The sequence below is a fragment of the Myodes glareolus genome, chromosome 5 (assembly GCF_982192425.1).
Source record: "Myodes glareolus chromosome 5, mMyoGla1.1, whole genome shotgun sequence".
NCBI lineage: Eukaryota > Metazoa > Chordata > Mammalia > Rodentia > Cricetidae > Myodes > Myodes glareolus.
The window spans coordinates 69,873,676-69,899,847 of NC_142030.1; the positions used below are offsets into that span (position 1 = coordinate 69,873,676).

The following is a 26,172-nucleotide window of genomic DNA, read 5'->3' on the forward strand; positions in this document are numbered from 1 at the left end:
TGTTGTTTGCGCTGTTTTTTATGTGTACTGGACAGGAGAAAGATATTTGAATTTAGGAACTGCTAAAAAAGATATTTTAAATTTAAAATATGGGCTTAAGGATATGATGTTTTGGAGGAGAGGTTCTGTTTTCACCTCCACGGAGGATGGGAGCCTAAGTATGTGCTTGAGATCCATATGGTTTGAATCACCAAGACCTCCTAAAATGTTGTAACATGTACCCCATAAGTTCAGCACAGGAGGAGCTTGAGAAAACAGCCACCAGATTTGAGTAAAAACGAGTTAACCAAAGGCAGGACAATAGGAAATGTGGGGCACAGGCGGCCAGCAGAGCCGGTAGTGCTGGCGCACATGGGCAGGATTTACTGGAATCGGCAGAGGCATCTACAGAAAGCCAGGTCGCCATGGCGACATAGGCGGGCTAAAGTCCAGATAACGTCAGAGGCTATGTGTACAATATGGATGGCGCCCGACCTTTCCGCGGGGCTGCGGCTTTTTTGGTGGAAACTTGCCCTGACTGAGGCAGTGGGCAGGCAAACAGAGGACGCGGCGCTGCTCGCCATGCGTCAGAGGCGGAGCCGCGGGCTGCCGCGTGTCAGAGGGGAAGCCGCAACAGTGAGGTATGGTAGACAGAGAAGCAATGACTATAGCTAGAGCTACTATGCCAACCCAGGGCCACTCTGACCCAGGACCCTAGCAGGTGCATCAGGGGAGAGCAGGGCCACACTCACCTTTGGCCATGAGTGGATCTGAACAGATTAAGTTAGCCCCACTGAGTTTATCAGTGGGGAAATGCAGGGAAGCTCCATGGAAGCGCTCCAGGATATGGAAATACAATGGCTCAGAGAGAATGGATGAGGATTATGGAGTATTGAGGGATATTCCTTTATACTTTGTGAAGATGTATCACTATAATTGCTTTATTAAAGAGCTGAATGGCCAATAGCTAGGCAGGAAGAGATTAGGAGAGACTTCTAGGGACAGAGAGGTCTTGGGGAAGAAGAAAGATGAAGTCGCCAGCCTGGTTCTGAGAAATCAGGACATGCAAAAGGAGAGGCAAAAGCCATGAGCCATGTGGCAGCAATAGATTAATAAAAATGGGTTAATTTAAGTTATAAGAACTAGTTAGAAGCAAACCTTATCTAAGGGTGAGCTTTCATAATTAGTAATAAGTCTCTGGGTCATGATTTGGGGAATGGTAGTCCAAAAGGCCTGCTACAATTGGAGTTAATTAAATTAGCACCTCATACCCATGCTTTGTATCCAACTTTGATCTAAGTGGATGGAGCCTTTCGGTGCTGCATTAATCCTACAGATGCTGAACTTTTGTATCCTCGTTGGGAGCCTTTGGGATTACCCGACGAGGCTGAGAACAGACGACAGATGCCGACAGTGCTTTACCACAGTTGTCTCTGTAAACCCACTATTTGTTACAGGATGATGGTTCAGGATACTGCCTTGTCCTGCGCATCTTCTGGAGACAGTCTCGTTATATAGAGGACATAATGCTCACCTCTGGGTGCCTTGCAGGTTTGTAAAGGCCTTGGAAAGACAATCCAGCGCAATGGCACATCTATCTAATACAACCTAACTGAGGCTGGGTTAATTGAAAGAAAAACATCCAAAATGTTCAGATGTTCAAAATGACACTCCCAGAGGCCATAAGATTATTGAATGAAGACCCCAGTGCCAGTGGTGGGCTACCTCCCTGTGAGTTCTTGGCGGGAGAAACCATGGAGGCCCCACAAACCATAAAGTCTATTGGTAGTGATACTGGTTGTGGGATAAAACTGGATGGTGCGATCCTATTGCTAAAGACTATGCTTTGACTGTAGGACATAGGGAAATCAAGCTGGGACTGAACTGCTGGCTGGCTTTCATCATGCCGGAGGGAACCATGTAGGCTGCTGCTGGTGAATTGTTACAGACATTTCTTAGCTATGGACTCTGAGTGCTACAGTACAGACATGCCAGGCAGGGTGTGCCGACTTGTGCAATAGTGGCCTGGCTATGAATGCTAAGACCCCGGGAAACCCTTCTGATTGGAGTTAAGGCCTGCCTCACACGGAGGAGTTTACTGTGGGGACAGTTTGTTTGTGCTCTAACAGATAAAACTTCCCTGAAGATCAGAGGGCAGAGCTTGCCACTAGTTAACCATAGAGGTTAGGCAGTAGTGGCCCACACCTTTAATCCGAGCACTAGGGAGGTAGAGAAAGGCAATGATATGGCTAGGAAGAGAGAGGAAGTGATAAGGCAGGGTGGAGACAGGAACTTGGCTCCTTTTCTTGGTCAAGAAGTTGGCGAGGCAAGAGGTGGCTGTGGCTTACTCCTTTGTCTCTCTGGCCTTTCAGCATTTACCCCGATATCCGACTGGGTTTTATCATTAAGACCAATTAGAATTTGCACTGCATAAATCAGCCCATATTTGCAGTGTCCAGAAGGACATTCCACATCAGTTCACATCTGGCACAATAAATCAGGATGAAAATCTGTGGCTGGTGAGGTCATAGCTCCCTGCGGAGAAGCAGCTTCTGTTGGTTTTCTAGGTGAATGTGATGTGCCTGTCACACTGCTTTCAACATGTGTTAACGCCCACAGATCGCCATCATTGTCAGCCTCCACATGTAAACACTGGGGAAACTCTGAAGAACAGGTGACTGTTGAGTCATTGAGTCTTAGCCATAGGTCTACACCTATAGCTACCTAATCCAAGGTTCAGGGATCATCACGAAAGAAGGTGCACAAAGAAGGAAAGAGCCAAATGAAGGGGTGGAGTGTTGTGCAACCATTTTCTCCAAGATTGAAACACTCCATCTTGCAGGGAAACTCCTTAACCAGAAGACAAATAACTCAAAATAGCTTCAGGAAGTCCCTGAAGCTTATCAGATTCATTAGGTCCCTCCCTCCCACTGCTGAGAATCGCTCTCAGACAAGCCAGACTGTAAAGAAGACTGAGACCAGATCAGATGCCTGGAAGAAGTTTAGAGCAACTGAGTCGTTTAGAAAAGGACACTCTCTAACCTGATGAGCTGCCCTCAGGCTTCGCAGTGTATTCCAGGTACCCAGATTGTGTGAACTGTCACCCGTGCTGTGCTGGGCTTTAGTGATATAACTGTCTTTGAGTCGTTTCTGCTCCTTAAGTAACCCCTCACCCATATTCCTGTAAGTAATTCCAATAAAATTCATTGGTTCACCAAGACAGACTTGGATGGTATCCATACTTTGGTTCGTTCTGGGCTCCCTATCTGTGATGAGCAGACGTGTGTTGTGTCCCTTCAGGAAAAGTCTTGTCGCACAACACCCTATCTTCTGTGAAGGTGTCTCTGAGCCTGGGAAGAATGGATGTGATATGATGTCCCATTTAGGGATGAGCATTCTTTATCTCCTATTCTCCGAAACAGCCGTGTGTGTGTGTGTGTGTGTGTGTGTGTGTGTGTGTGTGTGTGTGTGTGTGTGTTAACCAGCATCTACTGCAACTAGAAGCTTCTCTACATGAGGGTCAAGGGATACTCTGATCTACTGGTGTAACTAAAGGGACACTACCTCCCTCGAACACACAGAGCTGGTCCGCCTTGCCCTTCTCTCCCATTCCCTCTGCCTTGCTATAAACCATCAGATTACATCCCTAAAGTTAGCCATCAAGATCTATTTCCTTATTTGGCCACTTCCTTCTCCCGAGGCTCACTATCAAAGTCCAGCAATCAGAAGCCCTCTTTGGCTCACCTAATTAACATGCCCAATTAAAATTAAACACCTCATCCTAACATGGGGTTTCCCCTTTACCTTTATAAGCCACCATTTTCCTATGGGCCACATCTGTCTCTGCTATATCCAAAGGCAGTCTTTTGTTCATCTTGAACAAATACCCTGTCCCTTTTTTTCTGGTTCCCTCCCCCTTCTCCCTGCCCCCTTTCTCCTTTACCACCAATCCTAGCCCATTTAACACAGACCACCTCCTCTTCTCTTAAAAATCACACCTGCAAGGTCATTGGCTGCTGTTTTTCTGCCTGAGTCAGAAAGCAGCCACTTTAACTTTTTCTCCCTGCTTAATAAAGGATCTCTCTGTGAAAACAGGTGTTTAGATGTGGTTTGTGCCTTATTCAGGATCCAGGAGGAAGTCCCTACTATTGGGCGGGGGGGGGGAGTCTCCTTCCATAATGCTAAGTTATTAGGTATTGTTTTAACCACTGTGTCAATTCCCCAGAGTAATCATATTGGTTTTTTCCACTAGGGTTTATTCCCTATTTAGTCACAGGTTCTTTGCCCCTTTTAAAGTGCTAGGTATGGGTTTCATCTCAGATCCAATCAAAAAGTGCTTGGTTACTCCCATGACATTAATTTGAAAAAAACTTAAATTTTATTTGAAAACACACACACACACACACACACACACACACACACATTCTAGCATAGACAATCTAGAACAGTAAAAGACCTGATAGAGCTATCACTATATCTGATTTCAAGTTATTAAAAAAATCATTCTACTGGAATAAAAACAGGCCCATTTATCAATAGGACAGAATTGAGGGCTCAGATATCAGCCTACACTTCTACAGTCGCCTGATTTTTGGCAAAGAATCCAAAAATACACATGAGAGGAAAGGCAGAGCACCTGCAACAAATGGCAATAGTTGAACTAGATAGCGCAGGTAGAAGAATGAAACCCACCCTTATCTCTCAACTTGTTCAAACTCAAATCCAAATGAATCAAGGACCTTGACATAAGATCTGATACCCTAAATCTGACAGAGGAGAAAGCAGGGCATATATTTGAACTCAGAGGTACAGGAAAAGACTTTCTCAACAGGATTCTGATAGCACAGGCTTTCTTTAAGACCGACAACTGACAAGTGGAACCACAGGAGACTAGAGAGCTTCTGTACAGAAAAGAGCTACAGAATGGGAAAAATCTTTACCAGCCACACATCTGACAGAGGCTTACTATCTAGAATATACAAAGAAAATTTTAAAAATGAAACATCAAGGAAACAACAATCCCATCTTAAAATGGAGCATGGTTAACCATCTCTCAAAAGATGAAATCCAAACAACTGAGAAACGTTTATTACTGTGCAACTGATTCTTGACAAAATTGTCAAAAACATGCATTGGAGGAAGGAAAGGCTCTTCAATAGTTGCTGCTGGGAAACCAGAGATCCTATGAAGATTGAAGTGTGACCCCTGTTTCTCATCTTGTACAAGAATAAGCTCAAAATAGTTCAAAGACTAAATGTAAGACACAAAACACTGAAACTACTAGAAAAAAGTCTGAGGAAATGCCACGAGACATTGGTAAAGGAAATAATTCTCTCGATAAACACCAAAAAGCACAGAAAACAAAAGCAAAAGAGGCAATTAGGATTACATTATAGCAAAAAGCTTCTTACCTCAAAGGCAGAGACAGTTTACAACACTGGAGAAAATATTTAACATGCATTCATCTGATCAAAAGTCAATATTGAAAATAGATGAAGAGTTCAAAAACATATTGGTAAAAACAAGCAATACAATTAAAAGTTGGCAGATGATCTCAACAGACCCTTCTAAACAGAAAAAAAACCAAATATCTAATAATTATATGAAAAAAGACTCAATAGCATAAGCCATTGGAAAAACACAAATCAAACTGTAATGGCATAGTTTCTCAATCTAGTTGGACTAGGTTTTATCAAACCAACTTCAAAATCGCTGGTGAGGTCACAAAAAAAGAGAAACTTGAAGAGCCACGATGGAGAACAACAGAAAGGCATACGAAGTAAGAACAAAACTACCACATCATCCTGCTAGCCCACCTCTGGGATTAGAGCGAAAGGATAGTAAACTAGCATACAACACTGATTTCCGGGGTCCCAGAGACCCCACCAAGCAACACATACTTCTGCTATTATTACTCACCAAAACTTAATGGTGAGACCTTCTTGCTGAAGACAGCACACACTTTGGTCACAGGCCATGGAGGAATCAAGCTGGTACTGACCTGGTACTGACTTGGATGCTCCCTGCTGGCCCAGCTTTCACTGCTGAAAGGAACTTGTGCAGCTTACTGTGGGTGGCCTGACCAGTGTGTGGCCCCTGTGAGGTAGGTACAATAAGGAGTAGCATGCCAAAGTATGCCTACCGGTGCAATAGAGACATAAATGTTATGGGGGTTACCAACCACTTTCTGATTGGATATAAGGCCACTCTATAGGATGGAGTTCATACCTGGAACTGTAAACATATTTAAGAACCTATGATAGAGCACATCATAGACCCTGGGGAAAACCCACTACTATGATCATGTTAAATGGATGGAGTAACGAACTGTCACCTAAATGCTTATCTTGATACCCATAGATTAGTGCAGCTCTCAGTTCTCTTTATTAATTTTGCAGTGAACATCATTTATACAAAGATTCGCAACTGGTTAGAATGCAGAGAATAAGTGACAATGGGTGCTCTGATCTAAACGGGACACCTATATCACACACATCCCTCCACCAAGGCTCAGGGAGTATTTCAGAAGAAGGGGCAGATTGTAAGGGCCAGTGGGTAGGGAAGACTGCTGCAAAACAACTTCCAGACATGCCAGGGCCATTGCAGCCGTGAATTCCCTGCATCTGTAGGTGCCTGCATAAGATCTGCACAAAAATAAAGCTGGTTAGAATTCCAGCGTGGGGTCAGGCAGGGACTCACGAGGCCCTGCCCCTAGTGTAGGAGCAGCAGAAACTGCTGAACAGAGAATAGGCCCTGAACAGAGAATCATTTCCTTCAGTAGTGTGGTCCTGGGAGACTGCCCTTGCTCCAGTGAATGGCCACACACCAATGTATGCACATAAGAGCAACACTAAATGGATTCACTGGATTATTTACAAAAAAAAAAAAGAGGACATGAATTAGGAAAGGGAATGTATGTTAGGAGCTCTGGGAAGAGCTGGAGGCAGGGAGTGGCAGATGGGTAGGAGGAAGATTGCATATAGGTATGAAATTCTCAAGACACAAATTACATATAAGTAATTGTGGTACTGCTCACAATAGCCCAGATAACCTCAGTGCCTACCAACAGGTAAGTGGATAAAAATACACCCACACAGTAGAGCATTATTATTCAGCCATAGATTAGAATTAATTTCTTCTACTTGCAGCAAAACTGATGGAAATAAGCCTGGAAATAAAAATGTAAGTGGCAGGTGTTCTTACTTGTATGAAGGCTAACCAGAAGAATGGTGATACTAGAATTGGGCATGGATAAAGAATGTAGCTAGATGTGGTCAATATATACTATATGCTTGCATGGTTTATCATACTAAATCCCACAAATATACATAATTAATGTTTTGATAAAAACTAAAGTACTAGTTAACTATAAAAATAATGTAAATTCCTCAAAATGTAGAACTATTTGAATTACATGATTGAAAAATGTTCCAAAATTGCTAAAAATTGATAAATTTAGTTTCAGAAAATTGAACCACCAGGAAAAGAATAAGAAATAAAAACACACAAAGTCTGTGTAGTACTCCATTGCATAAATGTACATTTTCCTTATCCATTCTTTGGTCGAGGGGCATTTAGGTTGTTTCCAGGTTCTGGCTATGACAAACAATGCTACTATGAACATAGTTGAGCACATGTCCTTGTGGCATGATTGAGCATCCTTTGAATATATACCCAAAAGTGGTATAGCTGGGTCTTGAGGAAGGTTGTTTCCTAACTTTCTGAGAAATTGCCACACTGACACCCAAAGGGGCTGTACCAGCTTGCATTCCCACCAGCAGTGCAGGAGTGTTCCCTTTGCCCCACAACCTCTCCAGCATAAGTTGTCAGTGTTTTTGATCTTGGTCATTCTTACAGGTGTAAGATGGAATCTCAGAGTTGTTTTGACTTGCATTTCTCTGATGACTAATGATGTACTACACAGCAGAAAAAAATAACATCTTGAATTTTGCATGCAAGGGGATGGAGCTAGAAAACATCATTTTGAGTGAGGTAACCCAGACCCAGAAAGACAGTTATCACATGTACTCACTCATAAGTGGTTTTTAAATATAAAGCAAAGAAAACCAGCCTACAAACCACAATCCCAGAGAACCTAGACAACAATGAGGACCCTAAGAGAGACATACATAGATCTAATCTACATGGGAAGTAGAAAAAGACAAGATCTCCTGAGTAAACTAGGAGCATGGGGTCCTTGGGAAAGGGTTGAAGGGGAGAGGAGAGGCAGGGAGGGGAGCAGAGAAAAATGTAGAGCTCAACAAAAATCAACAAAAAAAAAAAAAGCCACATGAAGCCATATCATTACCAATTTCTGAGAGTCAGTAATTTGGAAAATACCCATAGATTAGCGCATCCCTCCAACCTCATCAGAGACGCCCCTCCTTTCTGTAGAAGGCACTAAGACAGAGACCCCCCAACTGCTCAGTGTGCAAAAGACTGTGGCATGCTCAGCCTTGAATTCAATCACACCCCTCCCCTAAGTCTCAGAAATCTTCATGGCAGAGGGGACAGAAAGATGGCGAGAGGCACAGGTGGTGGATAATATCAAGGAACTGTGCTTCTCAGACACAGCTCGACAGATTCACATATGACCGCATAGCAACTGTGGCAGCCTACGTAAGCCCTGCTCAAGCTCCAGTCAGACACAGCCCCAGCACAGAGGCAGGGAAGAGGGAACAAAGTCTCACCGGTAGCCAGGGAGTTATGGACATCTGAGGGTCACTGGGAGAGGAAGAATCAGTTTTCTGTAAAAACGTGACCCATAGTAGAATGACTCCATGTCAGGGCAAGCCCCACTCCCAAGACACCCTGGCCCACACAAACTGGACCAGCCAGGGAAACAACAGGAAAAAGCAATCTCAAAGTTGGGTGGGAAAGAGTAAAAGGGTGGAAGAGTGGCAATGGTAAGGGGAAGTGGGGAGGTGAATATGTTCAAAATACACTGTATAGGATTCTCAAAGAATCAAAGAAAATATTGCTTTGAAAAACCTCAAAGGCATTCAGAGAAGAAAAGGGGCATGATACATAGGCAGAACATATTCCTCAAGTATCCATGTTCTAATCTTTAAAGAGGTTATATAAGGGAAGAAATGAAGAGAGAAGATGGATTTAAGTTTGTGAGTCAGTTAACCTTGCGATATGGAGATATTTGATTGTCTGAGCTGGCACAATATAATCACTAGGGTGGGAAAGAGTGGGCAGCAGAAGGGAGAACAGATCGACAGCAGTATGAGGGCTCAGCCTCGGAGTCAAACGGTTTCAGAGCTAAAAAATGCATGGATGTGCACCCTCCCAGCCTTCAGAAAGAAATCTGCTGTTTGATTTTTAACCTGATGAGATTTATTTCAGATGTATATACCCACCCCATAATGCTATGCTGTTCTGGAAACAGTAATTACATAAGGAAATACAAAGCTTTTATATTATTTAAAAATCCATAAAATACCAGGGTATAAATAAAAGTAATAATGCATTCTATGATTTTTAACACTTATACAGCAAAATTTATGATGGTAGATCAAAGGTTGTAAGAGGAGAAATGAAGGACATAATTGTGAGTCTCTCGTGAGTAGTTTATCACTTACAATAGACAAATTAATGATACAGACTATAAACCCCAAACCAAGCAACCACTAACATGGCAAAATGGTTGTACTAAATAAGTCGCAAAATTAGATAGAGTTGTAAATACACTCAGTTAATGCAAAAGGAGGCAGAAAAGGAATTGAAAATATAGAACTAAATCCTCAATAATTAATTAAAGTAAATGCCTTTAATCCATCAATTAAAAGGCAGAGGTCAGACTGAATAAGAACAAGATGCAATTCTATATTTACAAGGAACTCACTTCAAAAGGATAAAGATGCAAATAGACTGAAATTTAAATAAAAATGTATCATTTTTAAGTGTTTTTTAAATGAAACAATATGTTGCAGAATAAAAATTATCACTAGTGCGAAATGAATTTATTTCACAATAGTAAGGTATCGTTCCCTTAAGTAGAATTATTGTGTGTCATAGAAAATTCAAGTAAAACCTGACAGCTTTTGGTAGGGATTTCAATAGTCTTATCACAATAATTGATACAAAATAGGTTCACATAAAAACAATGGTATAGCCAACTTCAATAAGTATTATTTAATTTTACCTCATTAAAACCAATTGAAATCTATATATTAGAGAATGTGCTATTTTCAAGTGATCTTTGTAAGCAGTACTTATAAAGATCTACCATCTTGTGGGGTGTTAAAGAGGCTCAAGAAATTAAAAATACTGAAATGTGACAGTAACTGTTAATGGTCAACTTCACTGGGGTGAGAGATGCCTAGGACATCAGTAAAGCACACCTCTGGGTATGTGTAGGAAGGAATTTCCACAGATGAGTAGATCGGGAATACTTCTTCCTACTAGGTGGTTTAGTTCTTCGGTGGATCCAGAGTTTTGACAGATTATTTGTAAGGTCTGAAAAATTTGGGAAGTGGGGCCTAATGGAGAAGTAGGAAGGATGTGGAGCTATATCCTCACTGTTCCTGTCCTGTTTCACCCTCTGTTATTTCTCCTCACCACCAGTGTGAGCTTCTCCCTGCCCTCACTACCCATGAGCTGAACAAAACCTCTAAAGCTGTTGGCCAAAGAGACTTTTCCTCCCTTTTCCCTGTGGCCTTCTGCCACAGTATCTAGCAAGCTGGCATCAAGCAGGAATGTTCTCTTATCTTTCTAGTAGTAAGTTAAATACCAGTAACTAGAAGATTTCTGAGAAATCCTGACAGCTTAGAGTGTTAATACTGCACTTTTAAAGTAAGACATGTCCCAGAGCAATCAAAAGGCAAACTGAAAAATAGCCGAAACTCTACAGCTTCTTGGTCTTTTGGCTACAATAAAGTATAGAAGTATCTAGAACTTAATGAAAATGAAAACTTTCAACACATCTTAACATGTTGGATAACCCAATTTTATAAGGTTAATGCCAATACTAAAGAGGAGAGAAACCAAGGACACTCACTTCCGCCAGCAGTAACAGGAAGAAATAGCACCCAAATCCAATGAATCAGACCCTAATACATATCCCTGGAGTAATAAATGAAATAGAAAATATGAAATAGAGAAGATTTGAAAACATAGGCTAAGTCTTTGAAATCAAGCAATAAATGGGTAGTCTGACTGAACAACAAAAAAAAAATGACAGAAATATTTGATATTAGGAACTAGATAAAGCGCATTACTACAGACTCATGAGATATTAAAAGGCTAATAAGGAAATATTATGAATAAATTTATGCCAATAAATTTGACAACTTAGATGAAATATGTCATTAACAATCTTTCCACAAAAGAAACTCCAGGTCCAGATGGCTTCCCCAGTTAATTAAACTAAATATTTTTGAAAATTTAATAGCGATTCTATACACATTCTTCCATAAAATTGAAAAGAGGAATGAGTTTTCAAGTCATTCAATGAGGTCACCATTCACCTCATGCTCAAATCGCACAAAAATTACTAAAAGTCAAGTACCAAAATTGCCATCACAAACATAGGTGCAAACTTTTGAGACAAATTCTAGCAAACCAAATTCAACCATATATAAAAATGATAATGTATCATGGCCAGATGGCATATTTTAAGAATGTAAGGTTTGACATACTAAAATCAATCACTGTAGGAGGATAAGAGAGTACAGATTCGGAACCATCAGAAATCTGTCTTTCCAGACAACTGTTGGAGTCTGTGTGGGGTAATTATTTGGAAATGTTAGAGTTTCTTGAAGGCATGCATCTCCCAGAGACAGGCTTGCATGGTGTCTTAGTTAGCTCTCTACTACTTTAATGAAATACTATGACCATAAACAACTTGGAGGAAAAAGGATTTATTCATCATACACTTTCCAACAATGAGGAAAGCTGGGGCAGGAACTCAAGGCAGAAATCTGGAGATGGGAATGAAGCGGAGGCTGAAGAAGAACGCTGCTTACTGACATGCTCTGTCTGCTTTCATATACTATCCGGTGGTGGCATCAGTTGCCTGTGAAGTGGACCCAACCACATCAAGCATTAATCATGAGAACACCCTACAGGTCAGTCTGGTAGGAACATTTTCTCAGGTAATATTCCCTCTTCCCAAATGACTCTAGTCTTTGTCAAGCTGACCTAAAAACTAGGCAGTCCAGATAGAAAATTACAATGTGGTGTTTGAAAGAAAATGCCCCCCAAAGGGAGTGGCACTATTAAAATGCATGACTTGTTGGAATAAGTGTGGTCTTATTGAAAGAACTGTGTCACTGTGGAGCTGGGCTGTGAGGTCTCTTATGCTCAAGCTACTCCCAGTGAAAAGGACCACTTCCTATTGCCTTTGACTCCACATGTCCTCCTTCTCTAGTACCACGCCTGCCTATACCCTGCCATGTTCTCTGTCATGATGATAATGGACTAAACCTCTGAAACTGTAAACCACAACCTCAATTAAATGTTTTTGTTGTAAGAGTTGCTATAGTCACAGTGTCTCTTCGCAGCAATAGAAACCCTAACTAAGATAATGAATTTCAGTCAATTTCATTTTTTAGCAAGAATGAGAAGACAGAGCTCATTCAAAGGAAACACAAATAAACCAATAGAAACTGTCCCTGAGAAAAATAAGATGGTGGCTTTAATAGGAAAAATAAAAGCCTTTCAAATAACTATTTTTAAAAGACTCCAAAAAGTAAAGAAATATGTAAAAAAAAAATCAGAAAGTGACATATGGAAACAATGTGACAAATGGACACCAAAAAATCAACTCCAATGTTGTAAAATATCATACCTGAAATGAGATATTTACTGGAGGGATTTCCTGGGAAGATGAAGGTGGGCAGGAGAAAGGATGGGCTACCTGAAGACCTGAAGATAGGAAGGTGGAAACTGCTGGCCAGAGGCTAAGAAAAGACAGAAGAAAGTGAATGCAGCCCATGGGACATATACCACATCATACATCACCAGTACACTAATTCTAGATCTCCAGAAAGAGTGAGTGGGAGAGGGAGAGAGAGAGAGAGAGAGAGAGAGAGAGAGAGAGAGAGAGAGAGAGAGAGAGAGAACAAGAGTAGTTGTAGCCATCGTTGCTGTAATCCCCTGGGTTTCATTTAATATATAAATTTAAAAATTCCAAAAGTTTAACACATACTAACTGGGTGAACATAAGCCACATGATAATCAAATCATTGAAAGCCAAAGATCAAGTGTTGACATAAACTATCAGATTTTTTTTCCATCAGAAACTTTGAAACTTTTGTAAGTTCAGAAGACAACCAGTTTACAAAGGTAACATTTTTTAAAATGTCAGTCCAAAAGTTACAAAATTATCTATCAAGAATGAAGGCAAGGGGCTGGAGAGATGGCTCAGAGGTTAAGAGCATTGCCTGCTCTTCCAAAGGTCCTGAGTTCAATTCCCAGCAACCACATGGTGGCTCACAACCATCTGTAATGAGGTCTGGTGCCCTCTTCTGGCCTGCAGGCATACATACAGACAGAATATTGTATACATAATAAATAAATAATTATTAAAAAATAACACCTTTGATTGAGTTTACTATGATTACAAAAAAAAAAAAAGAATGAAGGCAAGCATCCAGGCTGGTGCCATCTTCTCACTATCACAAAAAGAGCAGCAACAACCCTGGTGTGCACTTCTCTCTAGGGTAAGATGTGGGGCTCTCTAGACGTGAGCTTGGAGAGGACGGCCTACGTCACAGGGTAGTGCTAACTTTTAAGAACTTCCAAACTGATTCCCACGATGGCTGTATTAGTTTGTGCTCCTCCCAGGAATAGCTAAGGGTTCCTTCTCCCATGTTCTCTCCAACATTTGCTGTCTAGTCATTCTGACTAGAGTGTGGCCATATCTCAAGATGGGGATGACTAGGAAAGGAAACTTTAAAAAATAAATAAATAAAGGGAGTCTGGGCAATATACATTGGAGCAAACAGTGGGTTTATGAAGAAATCAGAATGTATGTTTAAAAACAAACAAACAAAAAACCCAAACCACTCAGGTCAGGGAAGCAAGTAGACAGAACAGAAAGTTCCCTTGGCACATAATAAAAAACTAAACATACAGTACAAAGAAAGAATATTAAAAGCTGCAAGGGAAAGAGAGCAAACGATGTATACAGGCACTCCTATTAGAATTATACCTGACTTCTCAAGTGGCCCTAAAAGCCAGAAGGTCCTGGACAGATGTGCTACAGACTCTAAGGGACCACAGATGCCAGCCCAGACTATATTCAGGAAAACTTTCAATCACAATAGATGGAATTATAAAAGTATTCCACAATAAAACCAAATTTAAGTCGTATCTACCTACAAATTCAGCTCTATAGAATATGCCAAAAAACCCCTCCAATCTAAAGAGGATAACCACACACAAAAAATACGAGGAGTAAGTGAAGAATGGTTAGTTATAGTTATAGTTTTCCATTATTATGATAAAGATAAAACAGATATAAATATTTTAACTGTAATTCTTACTCGATAACTGTTTTGCTGCATGTAGTTTTACTATGTTAAAGTGAAAGCCTATCTTTTTTGTTCAAATAGAAAAAGGGGAAATGATGTAGGTGGGCCTTCTGTCTATGTGTTATTTTCATTGGTTAATAAAGAGACTGCCTTGGCCCTTTGATAGAACAGAAAATTAGGTAGGCGGAGTAAACAGAACAGAATACTGGGAAGAGGGCAATGAGGCAGACGCCATGGAGCCAGCCACCAGGTCAGACGTGCTGAAACTTTCCTGGTAAGCCACCAACTTGTGGTGCTACACAGATTATTAGAAATGGGTTAATCAAGACGTGAGAGTTAGCCAGTAACTAACTCTCTAGATACAATGGGCCAGACAGTGTTTAAATGAATACAATTTGTGTGTTGTTATTTCCGGGGCTAAGCTAGCCGTGCGGGAGCCATGCAGGACAAAAAGCAGGCCTGCCCGCAGCTCCTCACTACACATTCATTGGTCAGGCAATGGTTTCCTGGACAGGATCCTTAAAGAACTGAAAACACAAATTGACAAAATTACAACAAAGCAAAAGATTCTAAGTATAAAACTAATCAAAAAACAAAAACAAACAAAAAAATCAAAGAGTCAACGTGTAGAATGTATTTCCCAGTTGCTCATCTGATAAAGGGCAAACATACAAAATACACAAGGAGCTAATTAAACTTAAATAATTGTACTAAAAGTGGGTAAACAGTTTCCACAGAACTATTTTTTCCAAAGAACTATAATGGCCAGAAAATATATAGAAAATGCTCAATATTCTTAGTCATCAAACAAAGGCAAATCAAAACTACATTAAGACACTATCTATTGTTTGAGTGTGGATAACTTCATAGATCATTTATTTATTGTGTCCAAACACTTGGTCTGCAGCTAATACTGTTACTTTGAGATGCTGTAGAATCCTTAGTTGTATAGCTTGCCTTCACTTCCTGTATGCTCTCTATTTCTTGACCGTAGATGCAACGATACCAGCTGCCTCATGCTCCTGCTGCCATGCCTTTTCTACCATGATGGACTGCATCCCTCTGCCTTATGGTCTCTGCTTCTGTGATGAAACCCCATGACCAAAAGCAGCCCGGAGAGGAAGGGGTTGTTTCCCTTACACCTCCAGCGAATAGCACATTATTGAGGGAAGTTGGGGCAAGAACCTGGAGGCAGGAATTGATGCAGAGGCCATGGAGGAGTGCTGCTTACTGGCTTGCTCATTCGGCTTTCTTCTAGCACCCATGACCACCAGCCCAGGGGTGGTATCACCTACAATGGGCTGGGTCCTCCCACATCAATCACTATGAAAATGTCCTACAGGATTGCCTGGGGCCAGACATGATGAAGACATTTTCTCAGTTGTGGTTCCCTCCTCTTAGATGACTCTACCTCGTGTCAAATTGACAAAAAGTAAGAAAATATAAACATCACTTTCCATCCAGAATCTTTGCTTTCTCCTTTGTCCCCTAAATGGCATGTGAATAATAATATCACAATATAAAATACCAATAACTCTAAAAGTCCCACAGTCTTTTCAATCTCAAATGCTTTAAAAATTCAGTCTCTATGATCCAAAGAGTCTATAACACTCCACTATCACTTAAAAGTTGAAAATTTTGAAACTGTGGGCTTCTGCAAAACCAGTCAAATATTTTCTTTTGAAGGAAGAACCCGGGCACAGTCACAAGCTGAACAAAACAAAACTAACAGTGCAAAAAATACTCACTGTCCAGTGTCTGCTATTCACTCACCATCTTCTGCTGTCCTCCAAAGCTGTGGGTCCCTCTGCAGCACACACAGCATATCTCCCAGGCTCAAGCCCACTCCTCTCCACAAGTGGTGTTGTCCTTGGTGGTTACCCATGATACTGGCATCTCCAAAACGCTGGGTGCCTCCTGTAACTGGGCTGCATTTTCATCAACAGTCTCTTCTAGGCTCTGGTCATGCCGCCAAACCTCACGTTCTCTCTATGAGCTCCTCAGTCCTGGAGCTTAAACTGTTCCTGAGGCTGCACCTTCACCAATAGCTTCTCCTGGCTTCTCCCACTGCTAACCCTCAGCTGCTCTCCACAACCCCTTCATGCCTTGAGAACCAGTACCAGCTGGTTTCTAAGTGCTGACTCCCAATGAATCGTGGCACTTCCTCAGCTCCAGCTAAGCACCATCAATTGCCCCCAGGAAAGCAAAGGTTCTACTTCAGCAGTGCTGATAGCTTGTTAATCACAACTGATTCTTGACCCCCCTCTGCTTAAAAGAACCACAAATTCCCTTTTTGGTTTTCAAGACAGGGTTTCTCTGTGTAACAGTCCTCGCAGTCCTGAAACTAGCTCTGTAGGCCAGTCTGGCCTCGAACTCACAGAGATCAACCTGCCTCTGCCTCCCGAGCGCTGGAATTAAAGGAGTGCACCACCAACACCTGACTCAGAACCACAGATTCATAAGGGAAAATATCAAGCTTCCCCAATAGGCTTTTCTTCCCTATGAAACATCACAAGCCGGGCCTCCATTATCCATACTGCAGTATTATCTTCTAGGTTCCAACAGAGCGGCCCACTGAGCCCTGAGCACATGGCGACTTTCCCACCCTCAAACTCCAAAGTCTTTCCGCAACCCTCCCTGAAAATCCAAGATCAAGTGCGTCACAGCAATACCCAAAAGACCTGGTGCCAACTTCTGTCTTAGTGTTTCTTTTGCTGTGATGAGACACCACAACCAAAAGCAGCTTGGAGAGGAAAGGGCTCATTTCATTTATGCTTGTAGGCAACAGTCCATCCTTGAGGGAAATCCAGAAATGACCTTGGAGGCAGGAGCTGATACAGAGGTGAAGGGGGAGCATTGCTTATTGGCTTCCTCTTCATGACTTGCTGAGTCAGCTTTGTTATAACACACAGCCTGGGGTGGCACCGCCCACAACAAGCTGGATCCTCCTTTAGCAATCACTAATTAAGAAAATGCCTTACAGGTTTGCCTATAGCTCAATCTCTTTTCTCCGTTGAGGTTCCCTCCTCTCAGATGGCTCTACTCATGTCAAGTTGAAATAAAACCAGCCAGCCCAACCTCTTTAAGCTGTGAGCCAAAATAAATTAAGTCTTGGCTCCTTTAAGTTGTTTTTTTTTTTTTGTCCGTTATCTTCTGACCATAGCAACGAGGAAAGAAACACACCATCTCACTCCATTCAGAATGGCTTGTGTTGAAACCAAAGTGCAAATACTGCTGAGGTTGTGATGAAAGGGGAACACTTGTGTCCTGTTTATGGAATGTCAATTAGCATAGCCATGTGGAAAACAAGGTGGAGGTTTCTCAACAAACTCCAAGTAGAACTATATATTACGGTCTAGCTGCCCCACTTCTGGGCATACAAGCAAAGGAAAGAGATTCAGCATACCAGTGTTTATTCCATCAGTATTTACAACAGCTAAGATAGACAAATCAGTCTTGGTCCCCATCAGTGAACAAACAGATAAAGCAAATGTGGAGTGCATACATGATGGAGTATTAGTCAGTCCCAAAGAAGAACAAAACCCTGTCATCTGTGGCAAAATTGATGGAAAAGAATGATATGAGGTTAAATGAAAAGATCCAGACATAGGAAAACAAGTATCACATGTTCTCATGTATGGAAGTGAACAGACAAATGCTGGTCAAAAAAGAAGATAGTAATTGCTAGGGTCTGTGAAGGATGCGGGAGGTTTGGAAAGATGGAAAATGTTGACTGGATGTGATCAATCCATGGTAAATGTTTGCCTGGACACATTTCACTGGACTCCATTAGTGTATGAAATAAATGTGGTTTTAGTGAAAGGGAGGTCTCTAGGATTGGAGAGATGATTTGGAGATTAAGAGCTTTTGTAAAGAACCCAGGCTCAGTACCCACATAGTGGCCCACAACCATCCATAACTCCAGTTTCAGAGGGTATGACAACCTCTTCTGACCTGCATGGGCACCAGGCACACATGTGATGCACATGCATGCAGGTGAAGCACTCACACACATAGAATAAAATAAATACATCTAAAATAATTAAGCTTAAATAAGGTCTTTATACAGAAACATTTCTGGACCTACTCCAGTATGACTACTTTCCTAATTTAAAAAGGCAAGTTTTGCCATGATATATACTGAGAAAGATGACATAGAGACACAGGGAGTAGCCACTGAAAAGCTAAGAGGAGGGTAAAAGAGCTCCTGCCCTCACTGACCAGAAGATATTGATCTTGCCAACACACTGGTGCCACCCTATGGATGGAGCGACAGCACCTGGGCCCAAGCCTGAGCTCATGCCTTTGGTCCCCAGACCTGACACATATGCAGTGAACAGGCTGTGCCCCTTTCCTCAACCACAAGCAATGGTAGGATGTGTACCCACCCGGGGGCGGGAGGGCTGTGAGTGTAGTGGATGAAACGGAGAATCTGCACAGCATGTACTGAGCTCAGAATCTCTCAGCTTCATGCTACTGTGACCATCACAACTGTTAACATTAGCACGTCATCCTCACCTCTGTGACTGTTTTCACAGGGAGACAGTTTGGAGACAGTCCAGCATCTTCCTAGAATGAATTAGCTCTACAGAATGGATTCGTTATGACTTCATGTATGCATATAACAAAGTGATCATATCAACCTCCTTCTTTCCCTCTTTTTCCCATTCCCGTTGACCTCCTATTCTCTAATAGTGTTCCTTCTATTTCCATCCTTTCTTTTTTCATGTTCTATATACTATAGAAAGCATGAGATACATGGTTATCTGAGTTTGGCTAATTTCACTTAAATATAATATCAACTTCCATCCACTTTGCTGCAAATGACAGGACTCTGCTCTTCTCAAATAATCTACTTTGTATAAATCCTGTATTTTCTTTATCCAATCATCTGTTGATGCTAAACTTGACTGTTAGGAATGGTGCTAAATTACATTTAGCTGTGCCGGTTTAGCATATACTGTGTTTTGTTTCTGTGGACATAAACTAAGGAGTGAGGTATCTAAGTCTCGAAGCAGTCCTAGGTCTTTGAGTAACTTACTGACTCCCATAAAGGATGAATGAATTTGCATTTCCACCAATGGGATATAAATGTTCCCCTCTCCATTTACCTTTACCAGCCCCTCATTGTTTTCTTTTCTCAATAGTAGCTATTCTGATCAGGGTGAGGTAAAATGTTGAAGTAGTTTTGAATTGAAAATCTCTAATGTCTAAAGACACTGCATGTTTTTCATGCATATATTAACCACTTGTATCTCTTGAATATGTCTCTTTGGTTATTGACCAATTGCTCGCTAACGTCCGAATTACTGATTGAACTTATATTGTTCTTTTAGAATTAGTTTTAATAAGTTTAACTTGAACTCTTATTATTTATCATTTGCTTTATTTCTTTCCTTATATTGGTTTAGCTGTTTCTTATTTTTCTAAGACCGTAGGGATGTAATTAGGTCACCTGAGATCTCTGCTGTGCTCTATTGCAAACAAATAGGGCTGTAACCTTCTCTCTCAGGGCACTAAGTCTGGGGCAGGGAACTGGTGGAGGTTCTCTGTGAGATGTTCTTGGCGAGTAATTCTTCATGTGGAACCAAGGGTGAAAAAGACTTCCCTGGGAAAAAATGGACAGAGCAGGGCACAGGCGTGCTATATGCCCACTGACCTCCATTTTGGAGCATGCAGAGACCTCAATGCTTTGCAGATTTTGCAGTTAGGTTGCAGCAATAAAAATAGGTTCTAGTCAGTGCTATATTGAGAAATATTATCATTCATAAATCCCTGTGCTATTTAGTAAGATGGTTATCAGCTTCAGGTGACTAGTTTAAATAAAACTTGAAAAGTACAGTTTCTCAGCTACACTAGCTATATTTCAAGTGCTAGCATAACATACTTAATGGTGAAATATAAAATATTTTATCATAAAAGACTCTATCCATCAGTGTTGGTGTGGCTCTTTTGTAGTAACTGTGGAAGTCACTCCCCAAATGAGCTGATGGCCTGAACAGTGAACAATATGATTGCTGTAAAATTGGAGACATTTTTTATAGATTGAAATTTCATTTAGAAATTATAGATCCTTTAGTTAAACAAGTAACTGGGTTGTGAAAGAAACCTATTATTGCTTTTAACTACAATTTTATTGTTCTATTTTAACAATAAAATAACCCCTGAGCTAGATTCTGGGGTAAAAACCTGCTAGTTCAGAGAGCCAGAGAAAGCACCCAGCTGCTTCCTCCTCTACCATCACCCCAGAAAGAAAGGTTTTCCCTATGCCTCGGAAGCAAAACTCCTCCAACTGAATGATCCGCCCTTCTACTTCCTGTCTCTCTCTCTCTCTCTGTGTCCTCCTGACTTCCTCTTACTCTCTATGGTTATTTCCTGTCAACTGGATGTGTTTGCTCTACCTCTTGACCTAAGTTTGATTTTAATTAATCCTGCTTACAATATTCAAGCAGAAAGCTCTAGGATTAAAGGTGTGTGCAAGGGTTGAGCCACACCACAGCCAGAAGGAAGCTTTTCCAGTAAATAACACAATCTTGGGGTTCACTGTATGATCAAATGTCTTGCAGTACCTATTCATGCCTATAGAGGGGAGTTAGAGACAAGGGGAATGAAACATGCATTTTGGGACCTATATTGTTATCTTTCTCTACAGAGGAAACTGTTTGTATCATTTACTGACTATGCTTCATGTAAAATGATACGAAATTAAGCTGGCAGACAGTGCTGACTCCTAGACAGATTATTCTCTTGGAAACCACAGTGCATACTTGAACTTTGATAAGAAGAAAGAGGGTATAAGTTAAAGGGAAGCACCAGGACCTGGTGAAACTAATTCTTAATCAATGAATTTCCAGGGTGCCTGCAAAAAAGCTTTTAAAAATATTGACTATTATTTAAATTAGGATTAGAATCAATGACTGTCTGTATGGCTGAATGACTCCTCATGAGAGCCATAAAATTTGTTCCTAGTCCCAACCCAACAAAATCAAGCTAATGAGAGTATTTTATAAAATATTCTGAAGGAAACGAGGTATTAATTATTCCCTAAAGAAAGCAGAGTCCATCATAGTTTCCTACTGGAACACCTACTGTTGTTACCTTCATGGTTTGGCTTCTGATTTTTCCAGAATGATCTCATAATAATGGGTATCATGAGTGATGTCAGCTTCCTCTCTGAGGATTACAAGGTCGAGTGACCATGTTGCTCTGGAACTAGGACAGGCTTTGTACAATTTGTTTTCTATGTATGTGGGTTTCTATGTTAATTATGATACTTGCTTTTTTAAGCTTATTTTGTATATTCATGTCCACATATATTTCTAAACATACAAACATCACACCAGTAACATGTTGCATGCTGGAAGCAAAGACAAACAACAGACAAGTCATGTACATTTTCAGGACCTTGATACACTGTGCTCTGAAATATGCATGTAAACTAAATAATCTCTAAGAGTATTTACATTATTTAAAACATACATAAATGAAAACCTAATAGAAAAATATATTAAGAAACATACTACTCAAAATTTCATTGTCGATTTCTCCATTTGCTGAACAGTAACAGCAGTTGATGTCTTACTGTTCCAAACCAACTGTTTGAACTTCCCTAAGAAGTCTTATGTTCTCAAGAACTCATGGATATGAAGGCACATTGTCATCATTGAATACCAGCTTGTGAGCTAATTCTTCCTGCTTAGACAATCCTGGACATTTTCTGTGATCCAGGATTTGTTCAAACCAAGCATCTATTCTTGCTCTATAAATCATTCTTCTCCAATAGAGTAGCACTGGGGTATCAACCACCAAAAACAGGCCTCCTGTGCTGGAGTAGTTGACCAACATATGACAGATTACACAAATATTTTTGTGTGTGCTTTTATTTGGTTACAGTTTGGTGGGGTTGGGGTGGTTTTATTTTGTTTTCTTGGTTTTGTATTGGGTTTCAATTATTTTCTGAGAAAGAACTTAAATTGGGTGGGTAGGGAGGGGGAGAGGATCTAGAAGGACGGGAAGGTAAGAATATGGTCAAAATAGATTTAAACTTAAAAATTCCTTTAAATAATAAAAACTAATGTAATAAAAATAAAAATGATTATCCCAGGTGAGACCCCCATCTATGTATCTTTGACCCACTCCAATCTACCAAATATATTTCTCAATCAGGTAATCTTTAAGCACAACTAGCAAATCAGTGATCTTCAGAGAAAACACTTAAACCTTCTCAGGAACCACTTGCATCCCAGGAAAAGAATGTTCAGAAAATAGGACCGAAACGGTGTTACATAGGAACCAGCAGAACCAAATCTGAATCATAGTTTCCAGTCAATCTACAAAATAATCATTGCATAACCAGTATGCAAAAAAATGAACCAGGTTCTATAAATATACAGATAAATAAGATAAAAATAGTTTTTAATTTATGGTGGCACTGCACGTGTCATCTAACATGTGATGAGCACTTCAGGGGGACTGGTCAGAGTACTATGAGGATGCTCAAGTGGGAACTTTGCTCAGTCGGTGGAGGAAGCCGACATCAGAAACTTAGATGAGAGTTATTCAGGAAGAGATGGAGACTGAGCGACACAACCAGGGGAGAAGCTATGCAGACTTAGAGGCAAAGCATCATGGGAACAGTCAACAAAAAGGCAGCTCAGACCAATGAGCCAAAAAAATAGCCCCCCCTAAAACCAACAGAATGGGCCATTGCTACTGCTGTAGGTTGCCCACCAGAACTAGGTAGGAAAAACCTACTGCTGGATTCACTTCAAGCTCCTCTAGAAATTATTTCAAGGGCACAGTTTTGAATTCATTAATCTTCATGACCAGTTTAAGAACACAAAGGAGAAATTGCACAGCAAAGCCACCCTAACAAAAATCAGAAGGGATTTGGAAAATGGAGAGAAAATATTGGAAATATATATCAGAGATGATGCTATAGTATGCAAAAATGAAGTAAGAGACAAAGACCTGACTAAAAAATGTCAAGACTTAAGCAGATGATTTTATAAAATATAAAAATCACTCTCAAATCTATAAAGAGATGGTCAACCCCCCTTATAAGTAAACTTTACACAAATTTTAATCTATGATAAGGTAAATGACACTGAAGTATATTTTTCATCCATCAGAAAGATGTGAGATAAAAAAGGGTGAGAATGTTTTCCCAGTGGTGCTATATGGAAACACCAGTCATGTGTAGATACAAGCTAGTGCTCTTTGAAGGAGAATTAGCAACACATAATAAAAAATAACAATGGGGGTCATCGGCTGACCCAGCACGAGTTGAAACAATTTCCAGAAGTTGTTCTTGAGGTTTATTCAAAGATTATATTTTCAGCAATATGAACACACATATAAGCGATTCATTAAATGTAGTCATTTAGCAGCATGAAAAACAATCAAATATAGCAAATAGGTTGGATAGAAGATGTATTCAATGCAGGGCCAAGCAGCTAGGAAAAAGCATACAGGAGTGATCTATGGATTACTGCAGAAAGCTTGTCAGGCTGTGGTGTTGGGTGAGCAGAAGCCCCACGCAAGAGTTAACTCTGAGTGTAAGAAAGAGGAGATGAGAAGATACACATGGGTTTGTTGACTGTTGGGAAATAAATGAGAAAGAATAAAGTGAAAGCTTTAAGAGTGTTTATCTACAGATGGTGAACAGAAGCAGGGCGGGGAAGGAATGGGCGTGTGGGAGAAAGGATCGGGGGAGTGACAGTTCTTAAGTAAAACAAAACTTGTACGGTTGGGATTTTTAGGACTGTGTTAACATTTCTCAGACAGGGAGAAGAAATAATTGAAACTAAGAGGAAGAAGATCCAAATGGAATATGAGTTTTTAAAAGGACAAGTCAAACTCTGACAGGTAGCGAACCATACTGAAGGGCATGGTGGTGGTTACTCATGATGGTAACTTTTGAAAACAGCAGCTTGACCACATAGTCCGATTCCAGAGAAGAGAAAGTGCACGTGAGGACCAGAAGTGATAGGCTTGCTTCAAGAAGGTTAGTTTAGCTTTCTTGAACTGTCATGTGTGTTCTGTGAATCAGCAGATGTACCGTGACAAAAGGGATAATAAGGAAAATAGGTTGTCATTTGTTGGCGAGAGGGGTCATTGTCAAGGAAACCAGAAAAACTAGGTTACCCTCTGTAGAACCCGGGTTGGATGGTACAGTTACCTCAAGGTTTAAGAGATCCAGTAACTGGACCTAGGAAGGAACTCTAAGGTCTGTGTATATGTGTGCATTCATATATGTATTTCATCCCCTGAAATACATATATGAATTTCATCTTCCTTGCTCTAGAAATGGCCAGGAAGCAATTGTTAGCAGCAAGCAACTAAATGTCCATTATCTACAAATGTGAACTGTTTCAATAAAATGTCAGTAAAATGAACCAGGACCATTAAAAGGGTATATTCCAGGCTGGGAGAGAGAAACAAAAAGATGATGTGAAATATTTTGTGGTGTCAGAGATTAGAAAAATTTTGAAATATGATAGGACTACATGAAAATGATGCCGGAGCCAGATGTATGGATCCCCAACAGTCCAGTAATGACAACTCTGAGCACTGTAACAATGACTAGTGTTGGATTATCACCAACAGAATAAAGTAAAATCTACAAGTTCTCTAATATGAAAGATGGGGGAGAGAAGCTTTGGTTTGCATTTAGCTCCTGTTAGGAAGTGTAGAAGGTATGCAGGGAAGATTGGATCACTATCCAGCAAATACTGTAGTTACAGTTACTCAAGCAAAAATCATCAATGGAGCCTGAAATTAACACATAGACTTACAGTAAGTATACAAGAGAGTTTTCAGTGGGTGAAGAGACGGCTTAGCAGTAAGGAGCATGAACTGCTCTTGCAAGGGAACCTGAGTTCCCTACACCTACATCAGGCAGCTCACAACTGCCTATAACTTCAGGGGTCCTTGGCACCTCTGACTTCTATGGGTACCTGCACTCATGAGCACATACCCCCTCATCCAAAAAATAATAATAATAAAAATACGTCTTTGAAAAAGAGAGAGTTTGCATAGTCTCAAAGTATCCTTCCATGTGACTCTCATTTGTTATAAAGGAAATATATATATATATTGGATAAGCTTGGCAGATATCATCTACACCAAATGGTTAAAGATAACACTGCCAGCAATGGGACAAATTAACACTGAAGTCTGCCAGCTTGGAACGGATTCAGGGAAATGAACTATCGTCTTTTTCCTGTATGGAATGTTGAAGCGTGCAGGCCTGAAAGTGTCTTTAAATGCCCCTGCCTACATGTCAGCCTCACGATGTGATATCCCGAGAAGGACACAAGATAACTTCTGTGGTATTCTTGAAGGAATGCACAACCTAAATTTAATCATGAGGAATCATCATGCAAATTAAAAGATCTTGTATAAAATAACTGAACAGCACACTTCAAAATAAGATCGTGAAGAACAAAGGAAGATGAAGGAACTGTTTCACATTAAAGGAGACTAAGAAGATGAGGTCACTAAACTCGAGATGGAACCCTGCATTAATCATGGGTCAGGAAAATGACAGAGAGCAATTAGCAAATGTAAACAATGTCTATGAAATACTTAAGAGAATTCTATGGATACTAACTTCCTACTGCAATAGCTGCCCTCAATGGTGACTGGTTGAAATACACAATTCTAAAATTTTTATGTTTAAAGAGCTAATCTTTCAATGTTTCAGTGG

The 26,172-nt window shown here is 40.6% G+C and overlaps 1 protein-coding gene across 1 annotated transcript in view; it reads left to right on the forward strand.

Moving 5' to 3' along the window:
- Window positions 1-351: 351 nt before the first annotated feature.
- LOC125391494 (Golgi SNAP receptor complex member 1) overlaps window positions 352-26,172 on the forward strand; it is a 37,651-nt gene continuing 11,830 nt past the window's right edge. Inside the window, 2 exon segments of the mRNA XM_087906647.1 lie at window positions 352-615; window positions 1,437-1,530. Coding sequence (XP_087762773.1) covers window positions 352-615; window positions 1,437-1,530 — 358 coding nt within the window.